Source organism: Hordeum vulgare, chromosome 5H, assembly GCF_904849725.1.
Source record: "Hordeum vulgare subsp. vulgare chromosome 5H, MorexV3_pseudomolecules_assembly, whole genome shotgun sequence".
NCBI classification, from domain to species: domain Eukaryota; kingdom Viridiplantae; phylum Streptophyta; class Magnoliopsida; order Poales; family Poaceae; genus Hordeum; species Hordeum vulgare.
Window position 1 is genome coordinate 330,259,712 of NC_058522.1, and position 27,444 is coordinate 330,287,155.

At 44.9% G+C, this 27,444-nt stretch overlaps 1 protein-coding gene across 1 annotated transcript; it reads right to left on the minus strand.

The window, feature by feature from the left end:
* Positions 1-8,123: 8,123 nt before the first annotated feature.
* LOC123396672 lies at positions 8,124-11,059 on the minus strand. The gene is made up of 4 exons (XM_045091542.1): positions 11,013-11,059; positions 10,693-10,873; positions 9,467-9,557; positions 8,124-8,164 (listed from the first exon to the last, which is right to left on the minus strand). The coding sequence occupies exons 1-4, from the start codon at positions 11,057-11,059 to the stop codon at positions 8,124-8,126; spliced, it is 360 nt and encodes a 119-aa protein (XP_044947477.1).
* Between the last annotated feature and the right edge of the window lie 16,385 nt (positions 11,060-27,444).

The following is a 27,444-nucleotide window of genomic DNA, read 5'->3' on the forward strand; positions in this document are numbered from 1 at the left end:
TGTATTGTGTGAAGAATAAAAAGTTGATGCATATTGAAAAAGTACAATTCAATTGCGTGACTTGGGCACCGTGATGCTTGACATTTATATTAATGTGGTGAAGATGGATCCATGCCTTGCTAATATAATAAAATGAATCGGGGTAAACATTCTTTAAGGATCGTATACTTTGAAAGAATGATGATTTTGTTGATTGTGCTTATAAGTATTACTATGTCAATGTTTGTTAATTCATCGCTTATCACTGAGCATACATGCAAAAGGTTACATATTGGGTAGCATGTGAGATCAAAAATTCTGTTTTATTTACCTACTCAAGGAGGAGCAGGAATTAAGTTTGGGGATGCTTGATACGTCTCCAACGTATCTATAATTTTTTATTGTTCCATGCTATTATATTTTCATTCTAGGATACTTTTTGAGTAATTATTTAATAATTTATATTATTTTTGGGTACTAGCCTATTGACCCAGTGCCCAGTGTCAGTTCCTGTTTTTGTGTATTTTTCGGTTCATAGAAAATCCATATCAAGCGGACCCCAAACACGATAAAAATTTACACATTTTTTTGGAATATATAGGAATTTTGGGAGTCCGAATCAACGCAACACGGTGCATGAGGGAGGCACAAGCCAATAGGGCACGATCGAGGGAGGTCGTGCCCTAATTGCTTGTGCCCACCCCTTAAGTCGGTTGGAGCTCTCTTGTGTCTGCAAGAAAGATAATTTTCTGATAGAAATCCCGTGAAAATTCCAGCCCGATCGAAGTTACGGATCTCCGAATATTTAAGAAATGATGAAGGGCGAGAAAACAGGTCACTAAAACGGGAGAGAAACAGAGAGAGATCCAATCCCGAGGGGCTGCTGCCCTCCGGGTGCCATGGCAGCCATGGACCAGAGGATAAACCCTCCTCCCACCTAGGGAGGAGGCCAAGGAAGAATAAGGACGAGGAGGGATCTCTCCCCCTCTCTCCCGGTGGCACCGGAGCACCGCCGGGCAACCATCGTGACGGCGATCTACACCAACAACTTCGTCGTCGTCACCACGAACTCTCTCCTCCTCTACGCAGCGGTGTAAAACCTCTCTTCCCCGCTGTAATATCTACTTGAGCATGGTGCTTAATGCTATATATAATTACGAAATGATGTGTGGCTATCCTATGATGCGTGAGTAGATTTCTTTTGTCCTACAGGTTAATTGTGATATGATGTTTTTGATGAGTTATGTGTTAATATGGTGCAGTCCTGAGGTATCTTCCGTGAGGCGCACGCATCGAGGATTCACGTTGGAGGGTTTGCAATATGTTCATGATTCGCTTGTAGTGGGTGGCTAGAGTGGCACAAGCTTACACCCGAGTAGGGGAGTTGTGTGCGTATGGGAGTAAAGAGGACTTGATGTTTAATGTTGTGGTTCGGTTTTCCTTAATGATTTTTAGTAGTTGCGGATGCTTTCTAAAGGTCCAATGTTATATTCAATTGCCTATGGACAATCTTTCTCTTGCATTACACAAAAAGCTTTCTACTAATCAGCTAAGTAAATTAATATTTATTAAAACAACACCAAAATTTTATTTCCACGTTATTTATAACCTTGCAAAACTATATTTTACGCCTACTAAGTACTTCTAGTTTCTTTCCCGCAAAGTAGTTTCATACTTGTTCTAGGTAAAGTAAGCGCTAGAGTGTGTAGAGTTGTATCGGTGGTCGATAGAATTTGAGAGAATATTAGTTCTACCTTTTGCTCCTTGTTGGGTTGGACATTCTTATTTTTTTTAAAAGGCTACAAACAATCTCTTATATTTATGGGTTATCACGCATGCCAGGCCTCGCGAGACCGCCTTGCGGGAGGGCTTGCAGGGGTGCCTTGGCGCTTGAAGGCCTCAAGACAACCTGAACTGGCACCACGGGGGCCTAGTGAGACACACCCCTCGCGAGGCTGTTCCGTTCGGGACGGCTGGGACGCGAGCGTCTCACTTTGGACAACCCTCTTATCGTCCTTTGGACCAGCAGCAGACGAGCCATGGCACCCCGGGTATCACTTGGCTGCTTAGAGCAAGTACAATAGTAGAGTCGGTTGCCGGCTGTAAGCTCATGCCATGTCACCTATAGCCCTAACATGTACAATAATTGGTTAGAAGAGTGTACTACTTATTTATTATATGACCCACGTTTCATTCTCACAAAGTGCCTAGGAGCACGTGCTAGAGCTGACTCTTAGCTAAGAGCCCGCTTACCTTCTCTCTCCTCTTCTCTCTCCTCCAACTAAGCAAAAATATACTATTTTATTTCTTACAGCCAGCTAACTCAGGTCTATTATAATTGCTCTTATACCCCGGGCCCGCGATGCGCATGTTGCGCGACTAAAGCATGTGATGGTGCGGGGCAAAACACCGCTGGTCCTGGTGAACTGCTGGGCTAGGAGATGACATGTGTTACTCACGATGGGATAGAATATTCCCACTCCCCCACGATGCCTCGAGAACCATGTGCCCGCCTAGAAAACTGTTGCTCGTGTCGGGTGAAACCATCATTGCTTACCTTCCCCCGTACGCCTCCCTTGTGCATATACAAACACGCCACTCGCCGCCTTCTTGCCGCTTTCTTAACCGGCTCCGCTGTGGCTTCCCATTGTCATGGCGCTGAAGAGGAGTGTCGCCTCCACCGGGGGTAGACGGAACCCGCGGCGCTGCGCTCCTCCCCCGAAAGTGGGGGTAACCAGCGCCCATGGTCCCTCCTAACGCAGAGACTCTGGGCCGCTGCCGATGAGTAAGTTCGCCAACCTCCTTCGCACATTGCCACTTGTTGTTGACAAGGATGATGGATTGAAACACCGACACCTCAGGGCGCCCGAGCAGAAGAGGCAGAGGGCCGCCACATCCACCGGGGCAACTCGTCGGGGAGGCCTCCGCTCCACGCTTTGACCTGTCCTCGGGGAAGACTGGCATTGAGGACGTCCCTTGGAGGCCTACAACAAGTCCCTAGCCCACGGCAGGCGACGCCGCCATGGCCAAGGACAAGGACCCAATGAAGGAATTAAGCCTCACGGGGCATCACACGCGACCGCCATACGGGACGGCCCCTTGGTCATGCGTAGGGCTTTAGGGAGTGCCTGTGCCGCTCTCAATGCGCTCGAAGCTGACCTTCGAGTGGAGGGTGAACAACGCCAAGAGGCCGAATCCCGCGCCTGCAGAGCAAAAGAGCGGACTGCTCTCCACGAGTAGGATCTCGGGCGCGCAAGGACGTTGTCGCCATGCGCGGGCAGTAATGCATCGCGTGCGAGGGGGAACTGGCCCAGAAGGAGGAGGCCCTCGACAGATGGGACGCCAATGTGGCCCTTCTAGAGCGAGAGGCCACCTGGACCGCCTTTGACGAGGAGGCGGAGCGCAAGCGCCTCGTGAACATGGAAGGTCAGGTTCTCGCCGACAGGGCTTCCCTTGAGGCCGCTCGTGCTGTGGACAATGCTGAGGCTGACGCGAGGGTCGCCAAGGAGTGGGAGGCCGCTTTGGAGGAGTACCGCGCCAGGCTAGCACTGCAGGAGACCCGCTTCCAGCTCAAGCGCAACGAGCTCCACAAGGAGGTCGAAGAGCTCAAGGCCTAGCTCCAAGGCGCTGAGGTAGACCTCTAGGCCACCCTCGAGTGCAAAGGGGACACCGAGGTAGAGCCAGCTTCGCTTCAGGCGTAGGTTGGTGAGGATGCCGACAACGTGCAGAGGCTGTAGGATGACAAGGCGTTGTTGTGGACGATGCAGGCGTAGCGTGCCAAGCTGTTCCAGCGGTACCCCATGCGCACGCCGATGGTGGCTACCTCGACTTCTTCACGAAAGTGGTGGATGAGCGGGAGGCGGGAGTCTCCAAGGTGGACAAGGCGATCAATGGGGCCGCCCGTAACCTTTTGGACTACGTGGTGACGCGACTATTCTCCAACCTTCGCTGCCACGACCGTGCCTTTGACCTCTCCCTTTTGGTGGAGCCAGTGCCTGCGGAACTCCAGGGCCCATGCTTTTCTTTTTATTTCCACATGAACTTTGTGCCCTGTATCATTGGGACCCAACCCCCGAGGCAGGCTACACTGTTGCTGGTACGGCTGAAGCAAGGGCTCGGCAAGTCCAGAGGGTGTAGGGCTCGTAGGGACGGTAGGATACCATGGGGAGCGATTCCCAGGCTCACCCCCATGACACACAAGCGGCTCGTGTCAAGGAAATTTGGATGCCTCGGGAGGGAGCGAGAGGAGGAAAACCTAGGGGGAATGCTTATACTTAGAGGGTGTTTGGATACTATCTACTCCCTCCGTCCCGGTGTATAAGTCATTCACGTAGTTCTAGGTCGACAATTTAACTATCTAAATATGTATCATATGTAACAAAAAATATAAATTTAGAAACTACATCTATGTAGAAATCTAATGATATACTTTTTATGACATATAACACATATTTAATTACTCAAATCGATGACCTAGAACTACGCAAATGACTTATACACCGGGACGGAGGTAGTAGTCATGTGACTAGTAGTAGTCAGACTAGAAGTTTTTAGTCAGGCCCTATTTGGAAGGTGACTACTACTAGTCAGCATTAAATGTCTCTGTATTAAATTATTCTCATTTATCTCCCTTCCACTGGCGTGCCAGCATGGAAGGATGAGCCATTAATTGGAGAAGAGACTTTAGTCACTTTTAGTTGGGGATGGGGTGACTAGGGACTAAACTAGTTTTAGTCACCCATTAGTCAGGGGTGTTTGGAGGTTTACTGACTAAAGGTGACTACTACTAGTCTCTAGTCTCTAGTCTCTAGTGATCCAAACACCCTCTTAGCTTCTTTAGGGTGTGCAGTTCCTCGTGAAGCCTCCCTTCTTCAACACACCGCTTGCAAGGCCTCCAAAATACCACATCAGGGAAAAAGAACTGCTATGTGATGTCGTAGGGCGCGCTCGCTGGGTCGCGTGTGGGTGTCGTGTGAGGAGGTAAGAGCATCAAAGACTTCGTGAGGTGACATAGACGGGAGCAGGCCCGCTAGCCAGTTCTCACTCACTTGTGTTTTTTTTTGCAGTGGTCTAGGGATTGACCTCAATACATGCACCGTGTTGAGCCCGTGCTTGCATTATAGACACGAGGGAATTCGTGAGCGTGCACCGCCCTTGAGGCATAGCAACCTGCACGCACACATGGAGTCTGATGGAAACAAGCTTTACTGATGCTTGAAGCAGGTTCATTACATAGTAGCAAGATATATAGCGGCTTATTCGAAACGGGTCGGCATGAGGTGCTGAAAAGTGAAAGCACATATGCTCCCTTATTGATTTTGATAATTCATGACAACATACATTGTCTCTTGGACTAAAACTTTCACCTAGATATTTCAGGAGTAGTCCATAGAGAGCTTTGGCTAAGGATTATGTGGATATGCCCCTTGATGTAAGAAAGGAATAGGGTTGGCTCAAGCCTTAAGCTAGAAGACTCTTCATTTTATATTTGTGAGAAATTACTCTCGAGTCCATAGGAAAGCCAATACTATTAAAAGGGGGTGAGGTATTAAAGTGAACTGGTTGCTCAGGTGCTCTAAGTTAGCCACCAAAAATGCTCAGTCCTTTTTTCCGCATAACCATTTTGTCCAAAACTACATACTCAAAATCGGTGCCACCAAGTTTTCCATTTCAGCCACACCTAGTTTGATCTCACACAGAATCCTAGCCATTCCCAACAAACCGGTGCAACCGAAACCATATCGGTGCTATCGAGTTTGGCTGACCAAATTTCGTTTGCCTTGGTACACAAAATCGGAGTTTCCGAGTTTGAGTATCGGTGTCACCGAGTTTGCTCATCTGACCGTTAGTCACTTTTCGGTGTCACCGAGTTGTGTATATCGGTCTCAGTGAGATTCAAAAGTTGATGCCTTTAGTAAAAGTCGGTACCATCGAGTTTATGACTTTGGTGTCACTCGAGTTTGCCACTTTTGGTGTAACGGTTGGATTCTGTGTGCTGCCTATATATACCCCTTCACCCACCTCTCATTCATGGGAGAAGCACTTAGAACATACACTTCATTGCCAAATCCATTTTCTGAGAGAGAGCCACCTACTCATGTGTTGAGACCAAGATATTCCATTCCAATCATTTGAAACTTGATCTCTAACCTCCCCAAGCTGCTTTCCACCAAATCAATCTCTCCTACCCATGCCTATTCTGTGTGAGAGTGATTTTCTGTTGAGGAGACTATCTTTAGAAGTACAAGAGCAAGGAGTTCATCGTTCTACCACATCTATTATCTTTTGGAGGGTGGTGCCTTCTAGATTGGTTAGGTGTCGCTTGGGAGCCTCCTACTTCGTGTTGTGGAGTTGAACCAAGATGTTTGTAAGGGCAAGGAGACCGCCTGCTTCGTAAAGATCAACCATGAGAAATGCTATTCCTTCGTTGACGGAAGCTGTGGTGGAATATACAAGGCCACTTCTTCATGGACCCTTCATGGGTGGAGCCCTCCGTGGACTCCCGCAGCTATTACCCTCCATGGGTTGAAGTCTCCACTAACTTGGACGTACGATAACACCACCTATCGGAACCATGCCAAAAATCGTCGTGTCAAACTCTTTACGTTTGATATCCTAATATCTACTCCTTTACATGTGCAAAGTCTTTACTTTTCTACTGCCATATATGTTGAGTAGTATGTGTAGGGAGTACTAGAGTTGTTAATATTGCTGAAATTTTTCCCTCCTTAAAAGTTGGTAAGGCTAGGATATTTATCTAGACAAATAGTCTAGTCACCCCCCTCTAGACAACTGATTGAGCAACAGGATTTGCATTCTCACATAAAAATATGAGAACACCTCTTAGGAAAGATCTGAAATCACCACTTGACATCGAAGCAACTGAATTACCATGATCCAACAAAACAAAGGGCGCGGCTTGCAATTAGCCAGAACAAACTCATGAGAAAGATTTCCGTTCGATATTTTCGTGGACAGGATCGCACGGGCTCGATTTACAGTAGCCATCAAGTGCAAGGCAGTGCACCCGACATACGAAGTATCCCCGAGTCGTAGCAAGCTACAAGGACTCTTTAAGACACAACGTGTACCGCTGTAAGTCGACCGTGAACAAACGAATCCACTAGATGTCGAACCACAACCTAACATCATGCATTTGTTGGAAGATTGTCCTATAATCAACTACTTGAATTCCCACCTATGAATTCCCGAAATATTTGGTCATGCAATCTGGTACACGGATACAAGGAGTAATAATCACACAACTCCTATACTAACCCGTCACTTGTATCACATCTGTCAACACACAACCAGAATCTCGGACCTTCATCTACTACAGACCCTCGTGATCACAATGATACAAAGTATGGCAGTACTCCTGAACAATCTGCACCAGTGCTGGGGACATCGGGGTTATCTCGCCACCACTAGTATTGAAGCAATTACGAACATCCTTCGTTCTTAGATACTAAGAAATCTGAATGATAATGATGTGCTCAAGAATCCCCTGGAGCTCAACTCCCCGGAAGAAAATCAAGTCAGACAGGAGGCACCAAGACAGAACTCCGTCACATCAGCATCATATAGATTCCAAAAATATCCGCGTGATCCCAAAAAAAATTGAGTGGGAAGAGGAGTAGAGTAAATTATTACGCCAAGATTCCTCACCGGAGCATAGAAGAGGAGAAAAAAGAATCCTACTCCCCGATATATAACTAAGACTCAAATAGTTTTTCACTAGACTTGGCTCGGCCGAGTTCGATCAATCAAGGGGGCTCCTAGGTCGGTCCTTGCTCTGATACCAACTTGTCACGCCCAAGATGCGACCCTATCCTCAATTTGGCATGAAGGCCTCGTCAGGGATAGAAGCGCATCTCGTCGTGTCGCAAGAATGGATATCGTTACAAGTACATGTACTGAAAAGAAGAGATATATATACAGAGTTGGCTTACACTCGCCACAAGCTACATCAGAGTCACATCAGTACATTACATAATCATCAAGAGTAAGAGCAGGGTCCGACTACAGACGAAAACAAACGACAAAAGAAGAATGACGTCCATCCTTGCTATCCCAGGCTGCCGCCCTGGAACCCATCCTAGATCGATGAAGAAGAAGAAGAAGAAGCAACTCCAAATGAACAATTAACGCGCTCGCGTCGAGAAACCTCTACATGTACCTGCAGCTGGTGTTGTAGTAATCTGTGAGCCACAGGGGACTCAGCAATCTCATTTCCAAAGGTATCAAGACTAGCAAAGCTTAATGGGTGAGGTATGGTTAAGTGGTGAGGTTGCAGCAGTGGCTAAGCATATATTTGGTGGCTAAACTTACGAGTACAAGAATAAAGAGGGGGGTGATCTACGCATAACGGACGTCACTACAGATGATCAAATGAATGATCCTGAACACCTACCTACGTCAGACATAACCCCACCGTGTCCTCGATCGGAGAAAGAACTCACGAGAGAGACAGTCACGGTTACGCACACAGTTGGCATGTTTTAGTTAAGTTAACTTCAAGTTATCTAGAACCAGTGTTAAACAAAGTTTCCACGTTGCCACATAACCGCGGGCACGGCTTTATGAAAGATTTAACCCTGCAGGGGTGCTCCAACTAGTCCATCACAAATTACCACAAGCCGCATAGAAATCCTCAATCACGAAGCTCGCGATCTCGTCGGATTCCCTAGTGGAAAACCTCAACTCTGAGTTTACCCAAAGCATCACCGGAATCCCGATGCACAAGATATCTCGTCAAAGGTAAAACTAATCCAGCAAGGCCGCCCGACGTGTCGACGTACCCGATAGGAGCCGCGTATCTCGTTCTCAGGACACGACGGATGGAACTAGCTACGAGTGCCAAACCTCGAGTTTCCCCGTGGTGGCCTCGCAGGCAGACCGTTTGGGACCAACACCATCAGCACTGGCCCCCCTGTTTATGTGAAATTACTCCTCGGGTAGCGCTAACTCCGTATGCATTTCAATTTATCAAAATTATAATGTTGGGCAAATGTAGAACCAAAGTTGGGCCTTGCCAGACCAGCTTTAATCTAAAACGAATTATCAAGGGGGTCCCCATAACAACCCCGATCGTGTTAGGAGCGCTCGATTATGGAACATAACACCGGTAGCCAAAACTAAGGGGGCAAAGGTGGAACAAAACACCAGGCTAGAAAGGCCGAGCCTTCCACCTTTTACCAAGTATATAGGTGCATTAAATTAAATAGCATTTAATATGGTGATATAACAAGGAACCCATGCTGTCACATGGGAGCATCTGCACCTGCAACTAGCAACGCTAACAACATGGATAAGCAAGCGGTAACATAGCCAATCAGTGGTTTGCTAGGTTGAACAGGTTGAAGGTTTCATGGCATTGTTGAGAGGCTGATATTTAACATGTGGTAGGCAACGAGACATAACCGATAGAAACGGTAAACTAGCATGGCAATGATAGTAATGGTATGTGGAGAAATGATCATCTTGCCTGAGATCCTGCTTGGAAGAAGAATGCCTCCGTGAAGCAGACGAACCGACGTAGTCGAACGGGTCCTCACAATCCGGCACGTTGCGGAACTCTATCGAGACGAAGCAAACCGGAACACAAATCAACACACGGAATTCACCACAAGATGCACAACACATATGATGCATGAGCAGCTGAGTATATGCAAGTCACGGCATGACAATTCACACAATCAAACACTACACATTAAGTGAAGTTCAATATGCAACGAGTTCATATCGACGAAACTCCACATTTAATTATTTAGTTCACTCCCGTTCAGGTACACGACTATATTAAATGTTGTTAAACATGACACGAGAGTGAAGCACAAATTAATCTACCTAGCTAGGCATTTTAAATGAGACCGGAAACGACATATAGCATCTCCGAAATGACCCCACTAATTAAATCTTAATTCTGTCCAGATTTGTCCTAATCACATTTTAGATTTGTTAAACGGCAAAACAAAGTGGTTCACGTGATTCTACTCGTCGTCCTGGTCCATTTACATATATGGCACATCTCCAACGGAGCTACGGACAAATAGTTACGACCTAAACCGTTTTCAACACATTGACATGCAAACCGATGCAACAGCACACTAAACATTTCTAATTATGCATGAGAGTTGGAAATTATTAACCTACGCGAAATTCTAGACAAGTTACAAATTTGAATCACTCTGATCCGATGCACGGTTTAGAAACTACGCCCGTTTGAAAAACAAAGCTTTTCCTGAAATTAGCAAAGTCCCTGAAAATTGAAAAAAAATCTCACGACGTTAAAAAAAGAACAATGGGCCGAATTGCACTATTGTGCAGTGGCCCAGGGCTGAAATCGGCCCAAGTGGTGCTATGGTCAAGAGAAAAAAAATAAACTCAGTAGCAAAAGAATTGAGGCCTCCATGGGATTTGATCCCGGGACCTCTCTGGTGGAGACTAAGGCACCAACCAGTCCAGCTACGAAGCAACTATGATAACATATGGTTTAGCCAATATGAAGGTGCATAAGGGGCCGACCTGAACCAAAAAAACAAACAAAGCAGAATTAGGGGTGCCTGGGATTCGAACCCCAGATCCCTTGGATGAAAACGAGCGGCGCTAGGCACTGGGCTATGGTCGTGTTTGCGACCAACTACGGGTCCTGCGAATTTGAACCATATCAAGGTCGAGACTTAGTCTTCCACGAACGCACCAGGATCTCACCTTCAGATGCAGCAGACATACGCGACGGCGAGGCTTGCTGACGGTTGGAGGCGAGCTGGGGCTGCAGCGAAGTTCGCGGGAACGGGCTGACTGACTTGCCCCCGTCCAGATCCGGCACCTAGCTGTGCTTTGGAGGCAGCCGACTGGGTCAACGCCAACCCCATCCATGGTGCAGCAGTCCCTGGTTCAGAAAAGATTGTCAGAGAGAGAGGGAGAGCAGAGGAGGAAAGGAGAGGGAAGGAAGGGAGGCGCGCAGAGGCTCAACGTGGAGGAGCTCCTCTCCTCTGGGCTTGTGCGCGCGGAACGGGGCGAGCTCCTACGGGTTGCCAGCCGGTGGCGACGGGGCGGGCCTGAACGACGACGCCATGACTCCTATAGCTGCAAAAGAAACAAAGAGAGGGAACTCTCAGAGAGAGAGAGAGAAACGAAAGCAGGGAGGAGAACGAGAGAGAGGCGCGGGGAAGCTCCGGACTCGGACGATGGGCATCTCCGGCGAGGCTCGGGACCACGGAAGCTGGCAGCGGCTAAACTGGGAAAGACCGCCGGTCAACGCGGGGGTGCAGCGAGCGGGATGCCGCTGCTGCTGGCGCTCTGCTGGAGCAGACCGAGGGAAGGGGCTACGCGCACGATTGGGACGGCGGGGAAAACGAGGAAGGGAGACGGCGGCGAAAAACAAGGAAGGCGGTCTGAGCTATGTGGTTGGATGGGGATGGATGCCAAGGGGAAATTTTCAGTGGGCGGCGGCGGCGAGGGTATTGATGGATGAGAAAGCTAGGGCTAGGTTAGATTAGGTGGTCTATATATAAGGTAGGTTAGATTAGGGATTATTTGGACCCTCCGATTCGGATCGGACGGTAAAAAAAACAACTAGGTTAGAGAGTCCAATGGACAAACTGGTGACTGTTTGCGGTAAAACGGGGTTGATCCGGATCCAACGGTCACGACCGCCGGGTTCGGGTTCCGGGAGGTTTTCGGACTGGGCTGCGCGTATGGTCGGTGCACTGAGTAGAGGGCCTCGGCGGGAATGAGAGGGAAAACGGGCGGCGCAGCAACGCAATTTAAAACACCGGGACACGTCCGACGAATAACTGTAGACGGTGCCGCTACGGACGACCGTTCGGGTACAAGACGGACTCCGATCGCGACGAAATTCGACAGGCGGCCTAGCTAAAATAAAATAAGACCGCACGTCAAATCTCAACCCGATCAGAGAAAGTTTTACGCACACTTTAAAACCAGGGTTTCGACGGTGCCGCGGACGCGTGCGTGTGCGGTCGGACTCAGAACGGACAACGACGAGAACCGACAACTACTAACGGATGCAAGTTTTGAAAACTGGCGGCACGAAGATGCCGATGCAATGCAGATGATGCACATGATGCGACGATGATGCGACAAATAAAATAAATCATACGATGAAAACGGAAAGGAAAGGGAATCTTCTGGAACGTCGGCATCGGGCTGTCACAAGGGGGGAGGCCGGGCCTCCCAGGCTTGTGGGCCCTCTGGACCTCCTCTGCCCTAGGTTTTGCGCCTATATATTCCCTAAAATCCCAGAAAAAATCAAGAGATCATCGAAAGTACTTTTCAGCCGCCGCAAGCTTCTGTCTCCGTAAGATCCCATCTGGGGCACGTGCTGGTGCCCTGCCGGAGGGGGATTCGGATACGGAGGGCTTCTTCATCAATACCATGACCTCTCCGATGATGCGTGAATAGTTCACCATAGACCTACGGGTCCATAGCTAGTACCTAGATGGCTTCTTCTCTCGCTTGGATCTTCAATACAAAGTTCACCATGATCTTCATGGAGATCTATCCGATGTAATCTTCTTTTCCGGTGTGTTTGCCGAGATCCGATGAATTGTGGATTTATGATCAAATTATCTATGAACCTTATTTGAGTTTCTTCTGATCTCTCTTATGCATGATTTCATATCCTTGTAATTCTCTTCGAGTTGTCGTTTTTTTTGGCCAACTAGATCTATGATTCTTGCAATGGGAGAAGTGCTTGGTTTTGGGTTCATACCGTCCGGTGACCTCACCCAGTGACAGAAGGGGTAGCAAGGCACGCATCATGTTGTTTCCATCAAGGGTGAAAAGATGGGGTTTTCATCATTGGTTTGACATTATCCCTCTACATCATGTCATCTTGCTTAAGGCGTTACTCTGTTTGTCATGAACTCAATACACTAGATGCATGATGGATAGCGGTCGATGTGTGGAGTAATAGTAGTAGATGCAGAAAGTATTGGTCTACTTGTCTCGGACGTGATGCCTATATGTATGATCATTGCCTTAGATATCGTCATGACTTTGCGCAGTTCTATCAGTTGCTCGATAGTAATTTGTTCACCCACCGTAATATTTGCTATTTTGAGAGAAGCCTCTAGTGAACACTATGGCCCCGGGTCTACTCCACACTATATTTTCAGCCTTACACTTTTTCTTCGTTGCACTTCCCGCCTTCAGATCTCACTTTGCAATCAATCTACAACCCAGGAATCAGACCAAAACAGGAATGTGTCACCTATGTTGGGCAAAACATAGGTGGCAACCCTGAAGTTGTCCATTTTTTTGCAGATGTCCTTCCACCAGAAGGAGCCACAGAGAGAAGTCCCCTGAGGGACAGTATTGTGGTAGTAAGTATCACAGATTAACTTCACCCAAGGAAATCAACTTTGTTCAGAAATTTATCTACATGCTTGAGCAGGAGAGCTTCATTATAAACAGCCAAATTCATAATGCCCAGACCCCCTTCATTTTAGGCCTGCACACCAGGTCCCATGCAACAAGAGAGGGTGCATGATCCTGCCCATTTTTTCTCCACCAACATTGCCTCTGCATTCTTTCCAACTGCTTAAGTATTTCAGGGGGATATCCAGACTGCACAGAAAGAAAAGTGGAACAGAGGACAGAGCAGAGGTGAGGTATTGAAGCCTTCCTCCTTGAGCTAGAAAAGAAGAACTAGCAGAGAGCATCCACTCCATACTGTCCACCAAGGGCATTTGGTCAATGATTCTGGGTTTAGTTGTACCAATAGGTAGACCAAGATAAGTGAAGGGAAGAGATCTAGTCTTACAACCTATTGCATCAGCCAGGATTTGAAGATGGTATTGATCAATGTTTACTGGTAACAGAGCAGATTTGTGGTAATTCACCTGAAGACCCGTGGACTGTGAGAAGAGCAAAAGCATTCCTTTAAGCTCCAAAAGTTGTGATTTATCAGCAGGCATGATGATAAGAGTATCATCAACATATTGGACAACTGGAAAATCCTTGTCATGACAAGGAATTGGGAGCTGCAGCAAACTATCTTCTAACAACTTGTTAACCAAGGTCTGAAGAAAATCCACAGCTATTGCAAAGAGTAGAGGGGACAAAGGATCCCCCTGCCTGACCCCTCTTCTACACATGATTTTTTTACCAGGAACTCCATTAACAATGATGGAGGAGGATCTAGTGTTAAGAAACTGTTGCACCCAAAGAAGCCACTTGGCAGGAAAACCTTTATGCTGCAGGACCTGAAGAATAAACTCATGTTCTATAGAGTCAAAAGCCTTTTCAAAATCCAGCTTTAGTATGACAATAGGTTTTTAGACTGATGACATTGATGCAAGTATTCAAGTGTCCAACCCACACAGTCCTGAATGGTCCTAGACTTAATGAAGCCATACTGGTTCTTATGAATGCAATTCATAATCTGCAGCTGAAGTCTATTAGCAATTATTTTGGACAGGAATTTAAGCCCCATACCAGTGAGAGAGATAGGCCTGAAGTCACCCACTTGTTCAGGAGATCTCTTTTTTGGCACAAGGGTGATATAGGAGGAATTCATGTTTTCCAACTGGGCTGATCCTGCATGAAATGCAGAAGCAAGTTGGTAAAACTGAGGGGAGATGATGTGCCAACATTTTTTGAAAAAGAGTCCATTAAAATCATCAGTACCAGGTGCGTTGTCAATAGGCATTTCCTTGATAATTCTGCCAATTTCCTCTTTGGAAAAAGGTTCACTCAGAATTGATAGCCCCTCCACTATTTGGATGAGAGCGTGGAGATCAAAAACTAAATTAATGCCATGTGAGGTGCCCATCCTATCTTTGAAGGAAGACCAAAAACAAGCAGCAATCTGATCATGTTCAGTGATGACTGAACCATCAGGCAAGGTGAGAGATGAGATGGAGTTTTTTCTGTATCTCTCAGTAGCCATGGCATGAAAAAAATGGTATTCTCCTCCCCCACTTTAATATATCTGATTGTGGCTCTGTTTTTCCAGTAAAGAAATTGCAAATGTAACAAGTGCTCCAAGTGAAATTTGACAATTATCCTGAAGTTTGCTTCTGGTCTGTAAAGTGGCCTGAGCTCCTCAAGATCATCAAGACACAATATTACCTTATTGCATTTGTCAATAGTAGCTTTGAGTTTGGACATGCTGGTTTGCCATTTCCTTAGAGCCTGTCTAAGATGCTTGAACTTGTCCATGATGATAGCAGATATATGCCCCTTTCTGACAGGAACATTCCATGAGTTTGTAACACATTCCAGGAAACCCTCCATTTCCACCCAATAATTTTCAAACCTAAAAAGGTTACTTTTGGGAATGGTTGTATTAACAGTGACTACACATGGAACATGGTCAGAAGCAGACTTAGCCAGAGGGATCACTTGGGTCAATGGATATGAAGATATCCAATTAGCAGATGTGAAGAACCAATCAAGCTGTTAAAGGAGTGGTGAGTCTTGCATGTTGGACCAGGTAAAAGATCTTCCTTTGAGAGGCAGTTCCAAGAGTCCAAGGTGCCCAATAATCTCATTGAAGATGAACATATCATTTACATCAGCTCCTCGGAGATTTCTGTTGGAAGGAGAACGAAGGAAATTAAAATCCCCAACCAGCAACCAGTTATCCATTACTGGTATTTGGAGGTGATATAACCAGCTAACAAATTGGTCCGTGGGCTCACCCTGGCAAGCACCATAAACATTGACAAGAGTCCAGGATTCAGAAGTGTGGTTAGAGGTGAAGGACACAATCACCCCAAACGGCTGCACTCTTACCAGAGTACCAGACAACACTGAGGAATTCCACAGAGTAATCAAACCACCAGAAGCACCTCTCGAGGGGGTATAAGCAAACTGATCAAATCGTTTGGGGAAAAAATTTCTAACAGACCGGAAGTCGATATTTTGCATTTTAGTTTCTTGCATACGGACAACTGTTGCAAGGCTCTCATCAATTTTGTTGCGCATCGCTCGTTGCCGTGAATCTGAAATCAAGTCCCGCACATTCGAGCAGAGAACACGCCAACTTCTAGTAGAACGACTATCCATGGAAAAGTAACATAGTAGCAAAAGCGAAGTTACATAATAACTCCCGCATCTAGGGTTTAGTAAAGTACCACAACAAGCAAAAGAGACCATCACATGTCTTAGAAAAATAGGAAAATAGATACATTAACAACAGTTGTTCAATCATCAGAAGATGTAGGCTTGAAGCTCGCAGGATCCTCCATAAGACGATCCACAGTCAGCTTGTCGGGGGTGATGCCAAGGCTTTGGCCAACAGCCTGAATCACCCGGACAGGAGTTGCAGGAGGAATAGCTTCATCTTGAGTCGCCTGATCCACCGGGGCCTCCAATGGCTTGGCCCGGGGCTTCCTCTTCTTGTGAACCGGCAGTGGCAGCTCCTGCAACACAGTCTTGAAACCATCTCTCTTATTTGAACCCCTGGTACAGCGACGCACCGAGGAGTCAACAATTGGAGTCGACTTCTTGCGGGCAACCTTCTTTGTAGCAACAGGGGAGGCGAACACAACACCACCTGTTGGTGCAACAGTAGTGTAGGAGAGCGTTGAAACTGCATGGGTGTCATCCAAGTAGGTGATGGAAGGTTCAGCCTGCACCTCATCAAAAGCCAAGGACCAGGATCGCTTGGGCAGAATACTTACTTCTCCTGTGCTGCATCACCCTTTCCTCTTCAAGGGAAAAACCAACGCAAGCAAGTCTCCGTCAACGTGTCAATTTCTGGCGCTGTTGTTTGAGAAGTAGCAGAAGGATTTCTGGCGCCGTTGCCGGGGAGGATCAAGTCAAGAACTCATCCAAGTAAGTATGGCAAACTCATCTCTTGCATTTACTTTGTTTGCCAGTTGTCTCTCGTTTCCCTCTCCCCCACTTCACCAATTTGCCTTTTTCGTTGGCCTTTTCATTCGCCCTTTTTTCTCGCTTGCTCTTTGTTTGCTTGTGTGCTTGCTTTCTTGTCGAAGTCACCATGAATGAAAACACCAAACTTTGTGACTTCTCGAATACTAACAATAATGATTTTATTAGTACTTCGATTTCTCCCGCCACTAGTGCAGAGTCATACGAAATCAATGCCGCTTTGCTGAATCTTGTTATGAAAGAGCAATTATCCGGGCTTCCTAGTGAAGATGTCGCATCCCATATTAATACCTTCATTGAGCTTTCAGATATGTAAAATAAGAAAGATGTGGATAATGATGTGATAAAATTGAAGCTTTTTCCTTTCTCGTTGCGAGTTCGAGCAAAAACTTGGTTTTCGTCTTTGCCCAAAAATAGTATCGATTCTTGGGATAAGTACAAAGATGCTTACATATCCAAGTATTTTCCGCCGGTTAAGATTATCTCTCTCCGTAATGATATCCTGAATTTTAAGCAACGTGATCATGAACATGTTGCACAATCTTGGGAGAGAATGAAATTGATGATTAAAATTGTCCCGCTCATGGCCTGAGTCTTTGATGATTATACAAATCTTCTACGTTGGCTTGAATTTCGCTTCTAGAAATATCTTGGACTCCGCCTCAGGTGGAACATTCATGGAAATCATGTTAGGGGAAGCCACAAAACTTCTAGACAATATCATGACGAACTACTCTCAGTGGCACAGTGAAAGGTCACCTACTCGTAAGAAGGTACACGCTATAGAAGAAATTAACTCGTTGAGTGCTAAGATGGATGAGTTAATGAATATGGTTGCTAGTAGAAGTGCTCCTTTAGATCCTAATGATATGCCCTTGTCTTCTTTGATTGAGAGTAACAACACTAGCTTGGACGTTAATTTTGTTGGTAGGAATAATTTTGGCAACAACAATGCTTTTAGAGGAAACTATGTTCCTAGGCCTTTTCCTAGTAACTCCTCTAATAACTTTGGCAACTCCTACAACAACACTCATGGAAATTACAATAGATTACCCTCTAATCTAGAGAGTAATATTAAAGATTTTATCAACTCGCAAAAGATTTTCAATGCGTCCATAGAGGAAAAACTACTCAAAATTGACGATTTGGCTAAGAGCGTTGATAGAATGTCTAGTGATATTGATGCTTTGAAAGTTAGATGTGCTCCTCCCAAGATCAATATGGATGAAACTTTGAAATCTATGCATGTTTCCATGATTGAGAGCAAAGAAAGAACCGCCCAAATTCGTGCTAGACATGAATGGCTTAAAAAGGCGTGTTCTCGTGATAAGAATCACGAAGATCTTAAAGTGCTTGGTGTGACTCCCATTGAATCTTTGTTTTCTCGTGTCAAACCCAATGATGATGGGGCTGGATATGAATCCACTTTGGTTGAAAAGCATCCCAATGATTCGGAGTCCATCTATCTTGATGCTAAAAGCATTGAAAGTGGAGTAGAAGATATTGAACTTTGAGTAGTAATGAAATTACTACTTTGGATTTAAAGGAATTCAATTATGATGGTTCCTCCTTGATTGAGTGCATTTCCTTGATGCAATCCATGCTAAACTCTCCACACGCTTATAGCCAAAACAAGGCCTTTACCGATCATATCGTCGAAGCTATGATAAATTCTCTTAAAGAGAAACTTGAATTGGAAGTCTCTATCCCTAGAAAACTTCATGAAGAGTGGGAACCTACTATCAAAATCAAAATGAAAAACTATGAATGCAATTATTTGTGTGATTTGGGTGCTAGTGTTTCCGCGATTCCAAAGTCTTTATGTGATGTTCTGGGTTTTAATGAGCTTGAAGAGTGTTCTCCTAATTTGCATCTTGCGGATTCTACTATCAAGAAACCCATGGGAAGGATCAATAATGTTCTTATTATTGCAAATAGGAACTATGTATCCGTGGATTTCATTGTGCTTGACATTGATTGCAATCCTACATGCCCTATTATTCTTGGTAGACCTTTCCTAAGGACTATCGGTGCTATCATCGATATGAAGGAAGGGAATATTAGATTTCAATTTCCCTTAAACAATGGCATGGAACACTTTCCTAGAAAGAAAATAAGATTGCCTTATGAATCCATGATGAGGGCCACTTATGGTTTGAGCACCAAAGACGACGATACGTGATTCTATCGCCTTATGCCTAGCTAAGGGCGTTAAACAATAGCGCTTGTTGGGAGGCAACCCAATGAATTTATCTTTTTCTTTCTGTTTTGTTGCGTCCACACCATCATAATTCTGTTATGATAGTGTCTTTTGTGTTTCTTTTTGTGTATGAGCCAAGCAAAACCTTTATGACTAGTCTTGGTGATGGTTGTTTGATCCTGCTGGAAAAAGACAGAAACTTTTCATTCACGAGATGATTTTTCATTTTTATTCAGAAAGATATTTTGAGTTGATTCTTTTTGCTGCTGGTTTATATGCCTTTTCCCAGGCAGTCGTAACTATTTAGAATTTTTTATGTACCAGAAGTATACGAAGTATACATATTGCTACAGACTGGTTTGTTTTTGACAGATTCTGTTTTTGTTGAGTTGGTTGCTTGTTTTGATGAAACTATGGATAGTATCGGGGGGTACTAGCCATGGAAAAGTGAGAATACAGTATCCCAACACCAATATAAATGGAAATCAAGATTCCTACAGTACCTAAAGTGGTGGTAGTTTGTTTTCTTGTGCTAATGTTATCACGAGTTTCTGTTTAAGTTTTGTGTTATGAAGTTTTCAAGTTTTGGGTGATGTTCTCATGGACAAAGAGATAAGGAGTGGAAAGAGCTCAAGCTTTGGGATGCCCAAGGCATCCCAAGCCAAATTTAAGGACACCAAAAAGCCTAAGCTTGGGGATGCCCCGGGAAGGCATCCCCTCTTTCGTCTTCAATCCATCGGTAACATAACTTGGAGCTATATTTTTATTCACCACATGATATGTGTTTTGCTTGGAGCGTCTTGTATCTTAGGAGTCTTTTCTTTTTGTTGTGTCACAATCATCCTTGCTGCACACCCTTAGAGAGAGACATGCACTCATCATGATTTTGCTAGAATGCTCATAGTGCTTCACTTATATCCTTTGAGCTAGATAATTTTGCTCTATGTGCTTCACTTATATCTTTTAGAGCACGACGGTGCGTGACTTGGTAGTTGGCTTATTCTATGAAAGTAGTCCCAAAGGTGATAGGTACCCAAAGAGGATACAAAAACCTCCATCTTCATGTGCATTGAGTAGAAAGAGAATTCTTGATTCCTCTCAATTAGTTTTGAGACGTGGATTTGGTAATATTAAGAGCTATGTTAGTAGGGTGTTGTGAATCTAGAAATACTTAAGTTAGTGATTCCCATAACATGCACGTATGGTGAACCGCTATGTTAGGAAGTCGGAGCATAATTGATCTATTGATTGTCATCCTTTGTGTTGAGGTCGGGATCCCGCGATGGTTAACACCTACCAACCCTTCCCCTCGGAGTATGCGTTTAGCACTTTGTTTCGACTACTAATAAAAACTTTGGCAATAAGTATGTGAGTTCTTCATGACTAATGTGAGTCCATGGTATAGATGCACTTTCACCTTCCACCATTTTTAGCCTCTCTAGTGCCACGCAATTCTCGACGGTACACAAACCCACCATGTGCCTTCCTCAAAACAGCCACCATACCTACCTACTATGGCATTTTCATAGCCATTCCGAGATATATTGCCATGCAACTCCCACCGTTATGTCTCATGACTTGTGCCGTCACTCTCATATTGCCATTGCATGATCGTAAGATAGCTAGCGAGATGTTCCAATGGCATACGCCAAGCTAGATCGTTCCACATCCCGGTACATTGCCGGAGGCATTTTCTATAGAGTCATCATCATTTTGAGCTTTTGAGCTGTGAGTAAATAAAAGTGTGATGATCATCATTATTAGAGCATTGTCCCGTGTGAGGAAATAAAAAATAGGCCAAAGAGCCCCCCAAAAAAGAGGCCAAGAACCCAAATTAAAAAAAAAGAGAAAAAGAGAGAAGGGACAATGCTACTATCTTTTTCCACACTTGTGCTTCATAGTAGCACCATGTTCTTCATGAATGAGAGCTTCTTGCTTTGTCACTACCATATGCTAGTGGGAATATTCATTATATAACTTGGCTTGTATATTCCAATGATGGGCTTCCTCAAATTTCCCTAGGTCTTCGTGAGCAAGCAAGTTGGATGCAGACCCACTAGGTCTCCTTTTGAGCTGTCACATACTTATAGCTCTAGTGCATACCTTGTATGGCAATCCCTACTCATTCACATTGATATCTATTGATGGGCATCTCCATAGCCCTTTGATACGCCGAGTCAATGTGATCATCTCCTCCTTTTTGTCTCACAACAACCACCACACTCCATTCCACCTATAGTGCTATATCCATGGCTCATGCTCATGTATTGCGTGATAGTTATAAAAGGTTTGAGAAAGTAAGAGTGCAAAAACAATTACTTGGCCAATACCGGGGTTGTGCATGATTTACATTAGTTGTGTGAGGATGATGGAGCATAGCTAGACTATATGATTTTGTAGGGATAACTTTCTTTGGCCTTGTTATTTTGAAAGTTCATGATTACCTTGCTAGTTTGCTTGAAGTATTATTGTTTTCATGTCAATAGCAAACTATTGTTTTGAATCTTACGGATCTGAACATTCATGTCACATGAAAGAATTACAAAGGACAACTATGCTAGGTAGCATTCAACATCAAAAATTCAGTCTTTATCACTTCCCTACTCGAGGACGAGCAGGAGTTAAGATCGGGGATGCTTGATACGTCTCCAACGTATCTATAATTTTTGATGGTTTCATGCTATTATCTTGTCAAACTTTGGATGTTTTATATGCCTTTTATATCTTTTTTGGGACTAACTTATTAACTCAGCGCCAAGTGCCAATTCCTGTTTTTCCGTGTTTTTGACCCTTTTGAGAGGAAGATTTGAAATGGAGTCCAAACAGAATAAAATACCCGAAAAGATTTTTTTCCGAAACAGAAGAAGATCGGGAGACTTGAGAACCAAGGAAGGGGGTCCCCAGGGACCCCACAAGCCTCCTAGCCCCGGCCAGGGGGGAGGCCGGGCCTCCCAGGCTTGTGGGCCCCCGGGACCTCCTCTGCAATAGGTTCTGCGCCTATATATTCCCTAAAATCCCAGAAAAAATCAAGAGATCATCGAAAGTACTTTTCCGCCGTCGCAAGCTTCTGTCTCCGAAAGATCCCATCTGGGGCACGTTCTCGTGCCCTGCCGGAGGGCGGATTCGAATACGGAGGGCTTCTTCATCAACACCATGACCTCTCTGATGATGCGTGAGTAGTTCACCATAGACCTACGGGTCCATAGCTAGTAGCTAGATGGCTTCTTCTCTCTCTTGGATCTTCAATACAAAGTTCTCCATTATCTTCATGGAGATCTATCCGATGTAATCTTCTTTTGCGGTGTGTTTGTCGAGATACGATGAATTGTGGATTTATGATTAGATTATCTGTGAATCTTATTTGAGTTTCTTCTGATCTCTCTTAGGCATGATTTCATATCCTTGTAATTCTCTTTGAGTTGTGGGTTTTGTTTGGACAACTAGATCTATGATTCTTACAATGGGAGAAGTGCTTGGTTTTGGGTCCATACCGTGCGGTGACCTCACCCAGTGACAGAAGGGGTAACGAGGCATGCATCGTGTTGTTGCCATCAAGGGTAAAAATATGGGGGTTTCATCATTGGTTTGAGATTATCCCTCTACATCATGTCATCTTGCTTAAGGCGTTACTCTGTTCGTCATGAACTCAATACACTAGATGCATGCTGGATAGCGGTTGATGTGTGGAGTAATAGTAGTAGATACAGAAAGTATTGGTCTACTTGTCTCGGACGTGATGCCTATATGTATGATCATTGCCTTAGATATCGTCATGACTTTGCGCGGTTCTATAAATTGCTTGACGGTAATTTGTTCACCCACCGTAATATTTGCTATTTTGAGAGAAGCCTCTAGTGAACACTATGGCCCCTCGGTCTACTCCACACTATATTTTCAGCCTTACACTTTTTCTTCGTTGCACTTTCCACCTTCAGATCTCACTTTGCAATCAATCTTGAAGGGATTGACAACCCCTTTTAGCGTTGGGTGCAAGCTCGTTTGTGTTTGCGCAGGTACTCTGGACTTGACGAGATTCTCCTACTGGATTGATACCTTGGTTCTCAAACTGAGGGAAATACTTACTGCTCCTGTGCTGCATCACCCTTTCCTCTTCAAGGGAAAAACCAACACAAGCAAGTCTCCGTCAACGTGTCAATTTCTAGCACTGTTGTTTGAGAAGTAGCACCACCCCACCGCCGCCCCGCAATCCTAACACCACCGGCACCGCCCCGCCGCCTCAACACCCCCGGCCCCGCCACCCACGACGCCACAGCCGCCCCTGCCGGTGAGCCCCCACACCCCCACCACCCATGGGAAATTAACTTGTCTTTATTTAGTTTTTTGGAGGAAGAAGAAGAAGAGGAGGAGGAGGAGAAGAGGAGAAGAAAAGGAGGAGGAGGAGGAGGAGGAGAAGAAGAAGAAGAGAAGAAAAAATAAGAAGGAGAAGAAGAAGAAGAAGAAGAAGAAGAAGAGAAGAAAAAAAATAAGAAGGAGAAGAAGAAAATAAGAAGAGAAGAAGAAGAGAACAAGAAAAAAATAAGAAGGAGAAGAAGAGAAAAAGAAGAATAAGTAGAAGAAGAGGATAAAGAAAAATAGAAATAGAAATAAGAGGAAGAAGAAGAAGAAGAGGAGAAGAGGAGGAGGAGGAGGAGAAGAAGAAGAAGAAGAAGAAGAAGAAGAAGAAGAGGAGAAGAAAGAGGAAAAATGAAAAGAAGAAGAAAAGAAGAAGGAGAAGGAGGAGGAGGAGAAGGAGCCCTCCTTCTTCTCCTTCTTCTCTCCTCCTTATTTTTTAGCTTGTTTAGCTAATTATCCTCCAAAATGACATAATAAGCTAAAAACCTTGGTTAGCTCATGAATATTATATTCTTAGCTTGTTTTCCTAAAAAATGACATAATTAGACATAATTAGCATATTTGTGTTGATCGGGTGGATTTACATGTGACACTTGTCTCGTCGATGTGAGGTTTGCTATGCGAAGACCTCCCCGTGCGTTGTACAAGCTCCGCACCTGCATTCGTGGGTCAGTACAAATGTCATCTCCTCCTCACCCCTTCATTTACTGTGGGTCGGTTTTCGGATGAAACTTGCTAGATTTAGGTAATTAAATTAATTTATCAGTATGTGTGACGAGTATGCGTCTCCCGTTCGAAAGGGTTACAGTTATAAATATGCATGCATTTCCTTATATTTATAACCGTGATTCTTTCGAATTGTCCAACGTTATCCATGGACAGCCCGAGTATGTGTAGATTGGGTTCGTTTTCCCATATGCTTTGTTCCAGATCCGATGCATAATTTCGTCAGTGCCTCCCTGTTGTTCTCCGGATACACATACTCTCTGTTTATTGCAGAGACGTGTATGAGGAGAACGGCGGGGAGGGTGCTGCCGAAATTTCGCGTTGGATCCCGAGCAGAGCATGGGAAAATGAACCCAATCTACACATACTCGGGTGGGATTAGGGCCCATCTTTACCTATTAGCGTGTAGGTTGCATGGACGTAATAAAATGGCGAACTTGATTAACTGATGAATATATATGCTAAATTATATATAAATATATTTCTTGTGTCTTTAGTAGCTAGGCAAGATAAGTGATCGTGCGTGGATGTATACCGGTCACCCTAGTCAGAAAGAGATGACGAAAGAATGGTTTCTAAAAACCAAGGAATTTGTGAAATCTGCATTTGCAAAAGGCCAGGAAAGAAACTATTGCCCCTGTCCTGGATGCGACAACTATAAAAAGACGACAAAGGTTGTAATGATTAAACACCTGCACAGGAGGGGTTTTAAGATTAATTATACGGTGTGGACATGTCATGGTGAGTCTATACAACGCACCAGAGCTGAGGTGGTCCGTCGTCGCACCGACGAGCATGGTACCTGGATCGAAGACATGGTGCAAGTCTTTGATGATGCTCGGGATTCGGAAGATGAGATGGAGGAATCAGCAAAGGCGTTCTATGAAATGTTGGAGTCTTCAAAACGTCTTCTCCATGAGCACACTAAGCTTTGTCAGCTGGATGCAATTGCACAAGTAATGGCTCTGAAGGCTCAGTTCAATTTGGGAAGAGAATGTTATGACACGATGATGACACTATTTGGACGCTTCCTACGCAAAGGCCATGTCATGCCTGCAAACTTGTACCAGTCGGACAAAATACTTTGTGTACTTAAGATGCCCTATGAGAAGATAGATGCATGTGAGAAAGGATGTGTCTTATTTAGGAAGGAGTATGCACGATTGGAATATTGTCCCAATAGCGAGTCTTGCAGGTATCTTATGGTAGACAACGGTATGGGTGAGAAGAGGCATACCAAAATTGCAGTTAGTGTTCTTCGGTATATGCCAATTGTACAAAGGCTTCAACGTCTTTTCATGGTCGAAGAGACAGCCAGACAGATGACATGGCACAAACTAGGCAAAAGAACTGAACTAGATGCGGATGGGAATAAGATGGCGGTACACACATCGGATGGGAAAGCGTGGAAACATTTCGATGGATTACATCGGGATAAAGCGGCAGATCCAAGGAATCCTCGAGTCTGCGTCGCCACGGATGGTCTTAATCCATTCGGCATGACGGCAACCCAATACAGTTGTTGGCCTGTATTTGTCGTTCGACTCAATCTCCCCCCCGGGAAGATTATGCAAAGAAAGAACATATTTCTGACATTGATAATTCCAGGGCCCGATTATCTGGGGACGAATATGAATGTGTACCTGCACCTGCTTAAGAATGAATTGGAAGAAGCTTGGGATAATGGGGTCAAGACATACGATGCCGCTAGAAAACAAAACTTCAAAATGCATGTGTGGTACATGTACTCTATGCATGACTTGCCGGCGTATGCGCTATTCTCTGGATGGTGTGTGCATGCAAGGTTCCCGTGCCCCCAATGCAAGCTAGCTCTTCAGTTTCATTGGTTGCAGGAGGGTCGGAAGTATTCTTGCTTTGACTTGCATAGACAGTTCCTGGATCCTGACAATCAGTTCAGAAAAGATAAGAAGAACTTTACCAAAGGTAAAGTTGTCAAAAACTTGGCACCACCTGCGTTGGCAGGTCAACAGATCCTGGATTAGTTAAACGCCCTCGAGCCTGATCCAGAGCATCCAGGGTATTTCAAGGGGTATAATTCAAAACACGCCTGGACTCACAAGCCATGCTTCTGGGATCTGCCTTACTTCAAAGACCTCCTTCTTCCACACAATATCGACATGATGCACACTGAGATGAATATCGGACATGCTATTTTTGGTACATTGTTCAACATAGATGGGAAGACAAAGGATAATACTAAGGCTAGAGTCGATCAAGAGACACTATGTCATAGACCGTTACAAAACATGCGAGAAGGCAAAGGAAAGCAGAAGTGGTCGAAGCCAAAGGCCTAGTTCAATCTTGGAAGGCCAGCTATGAGGGAAATTATCTTGTGGGTCAAAATGCACTTGATGTTCCCCGATGGGTATGCAGCGAATCTAAAGAGGGGAGCGAGTCTTGAAAAAATAAAAATCTTAGGTCTGAAGAGTCATGATTGGCACATATGGCTACAGCGGGTAATGTCGGTGATGTTACGTGGCTTTATTCCTGAGAATGAATGGCTAGTACTGGCGGAGCTAAGCTATTTCTTCCGTGTTCTTTGTGCGAAAGAATTGTCGCCTAGCGTGGTAGATGACATGGAGGAGTTTGCACCGGAGTTGTTGTGCAAGTTAGAGAAGATCTTTCCGCTTGGCTTCTTTAATCCAATGCAGCATTTGATTTTACATCTACCGACCGAGGCAAGATTGGGTGGGCCCGTGCAAAATCGTTGGTGCTATGCAACTGAGAGGATGCAGAAAATGCTTTGAGCTAAATGTAAAAATAAGCGTAGAATTAAAGCATCGATGGCTGAGGCTTTCATTACTGAGGAGGTGGCAAACTTTGTGACAACACACTACGAAGCCAAAAATCATCATTTGCATAATACGAAGCCTCGGCACAATGATGCACACCCTAAAAAAGGTGGGTCCAACCTCAGCCTATTCAAAGTGAAGCTCGCACCAGCCGGTGCTTTGAAACCAATAACATTGGATGTCAAAGAATGGCGGAACATTTCGTTCTATATCTTCAAAAACCTAACAGAAGTGCGGCCGTACATCGAGTAAGTTCTCGGCACATTTTCCCGTAACTTCTAATTCCTTTGAACAACTCTTATTCCCAGATATTTCATACACCCGATACGTCGCCAAATTCTCGGATGGAGCGGTGATCAAAAATGATTCCGTCGAAGAGTATGAGCTTCTGGAAAAGACAGGAGGCGGCTATCCTGGTTTCATCTCTTGGTTCAAACAAACGGTAATTATCAATAATGGACCATTCCATTTCTTGGTCTAACTTGCGGCTAATGCAACAATCGT

Coding starts and splice junctions, on each gene's coding strand:
- LOC123396672 (XM_045091542.1), bottom strand. CDS start 11,059: ATGGCGTCGTCGTTCAGGCCCGCCCCGTCGCCACCGGCTGGCAACCC. Junction 10,874..11,012: donor TCGCCACCGGCTGGCAACCC/GTAGGAGCTCGC, acceptor TTTCTGAACCAG/GGACTGCTGCACCATGGATG. Junction 8,165..9,466: donor TCTTCCAAGCAGGATCTCAG/GCAAGATGATCA, acceptor CTACAACACCAG/CTGCAGGTACATGTAGAGGT.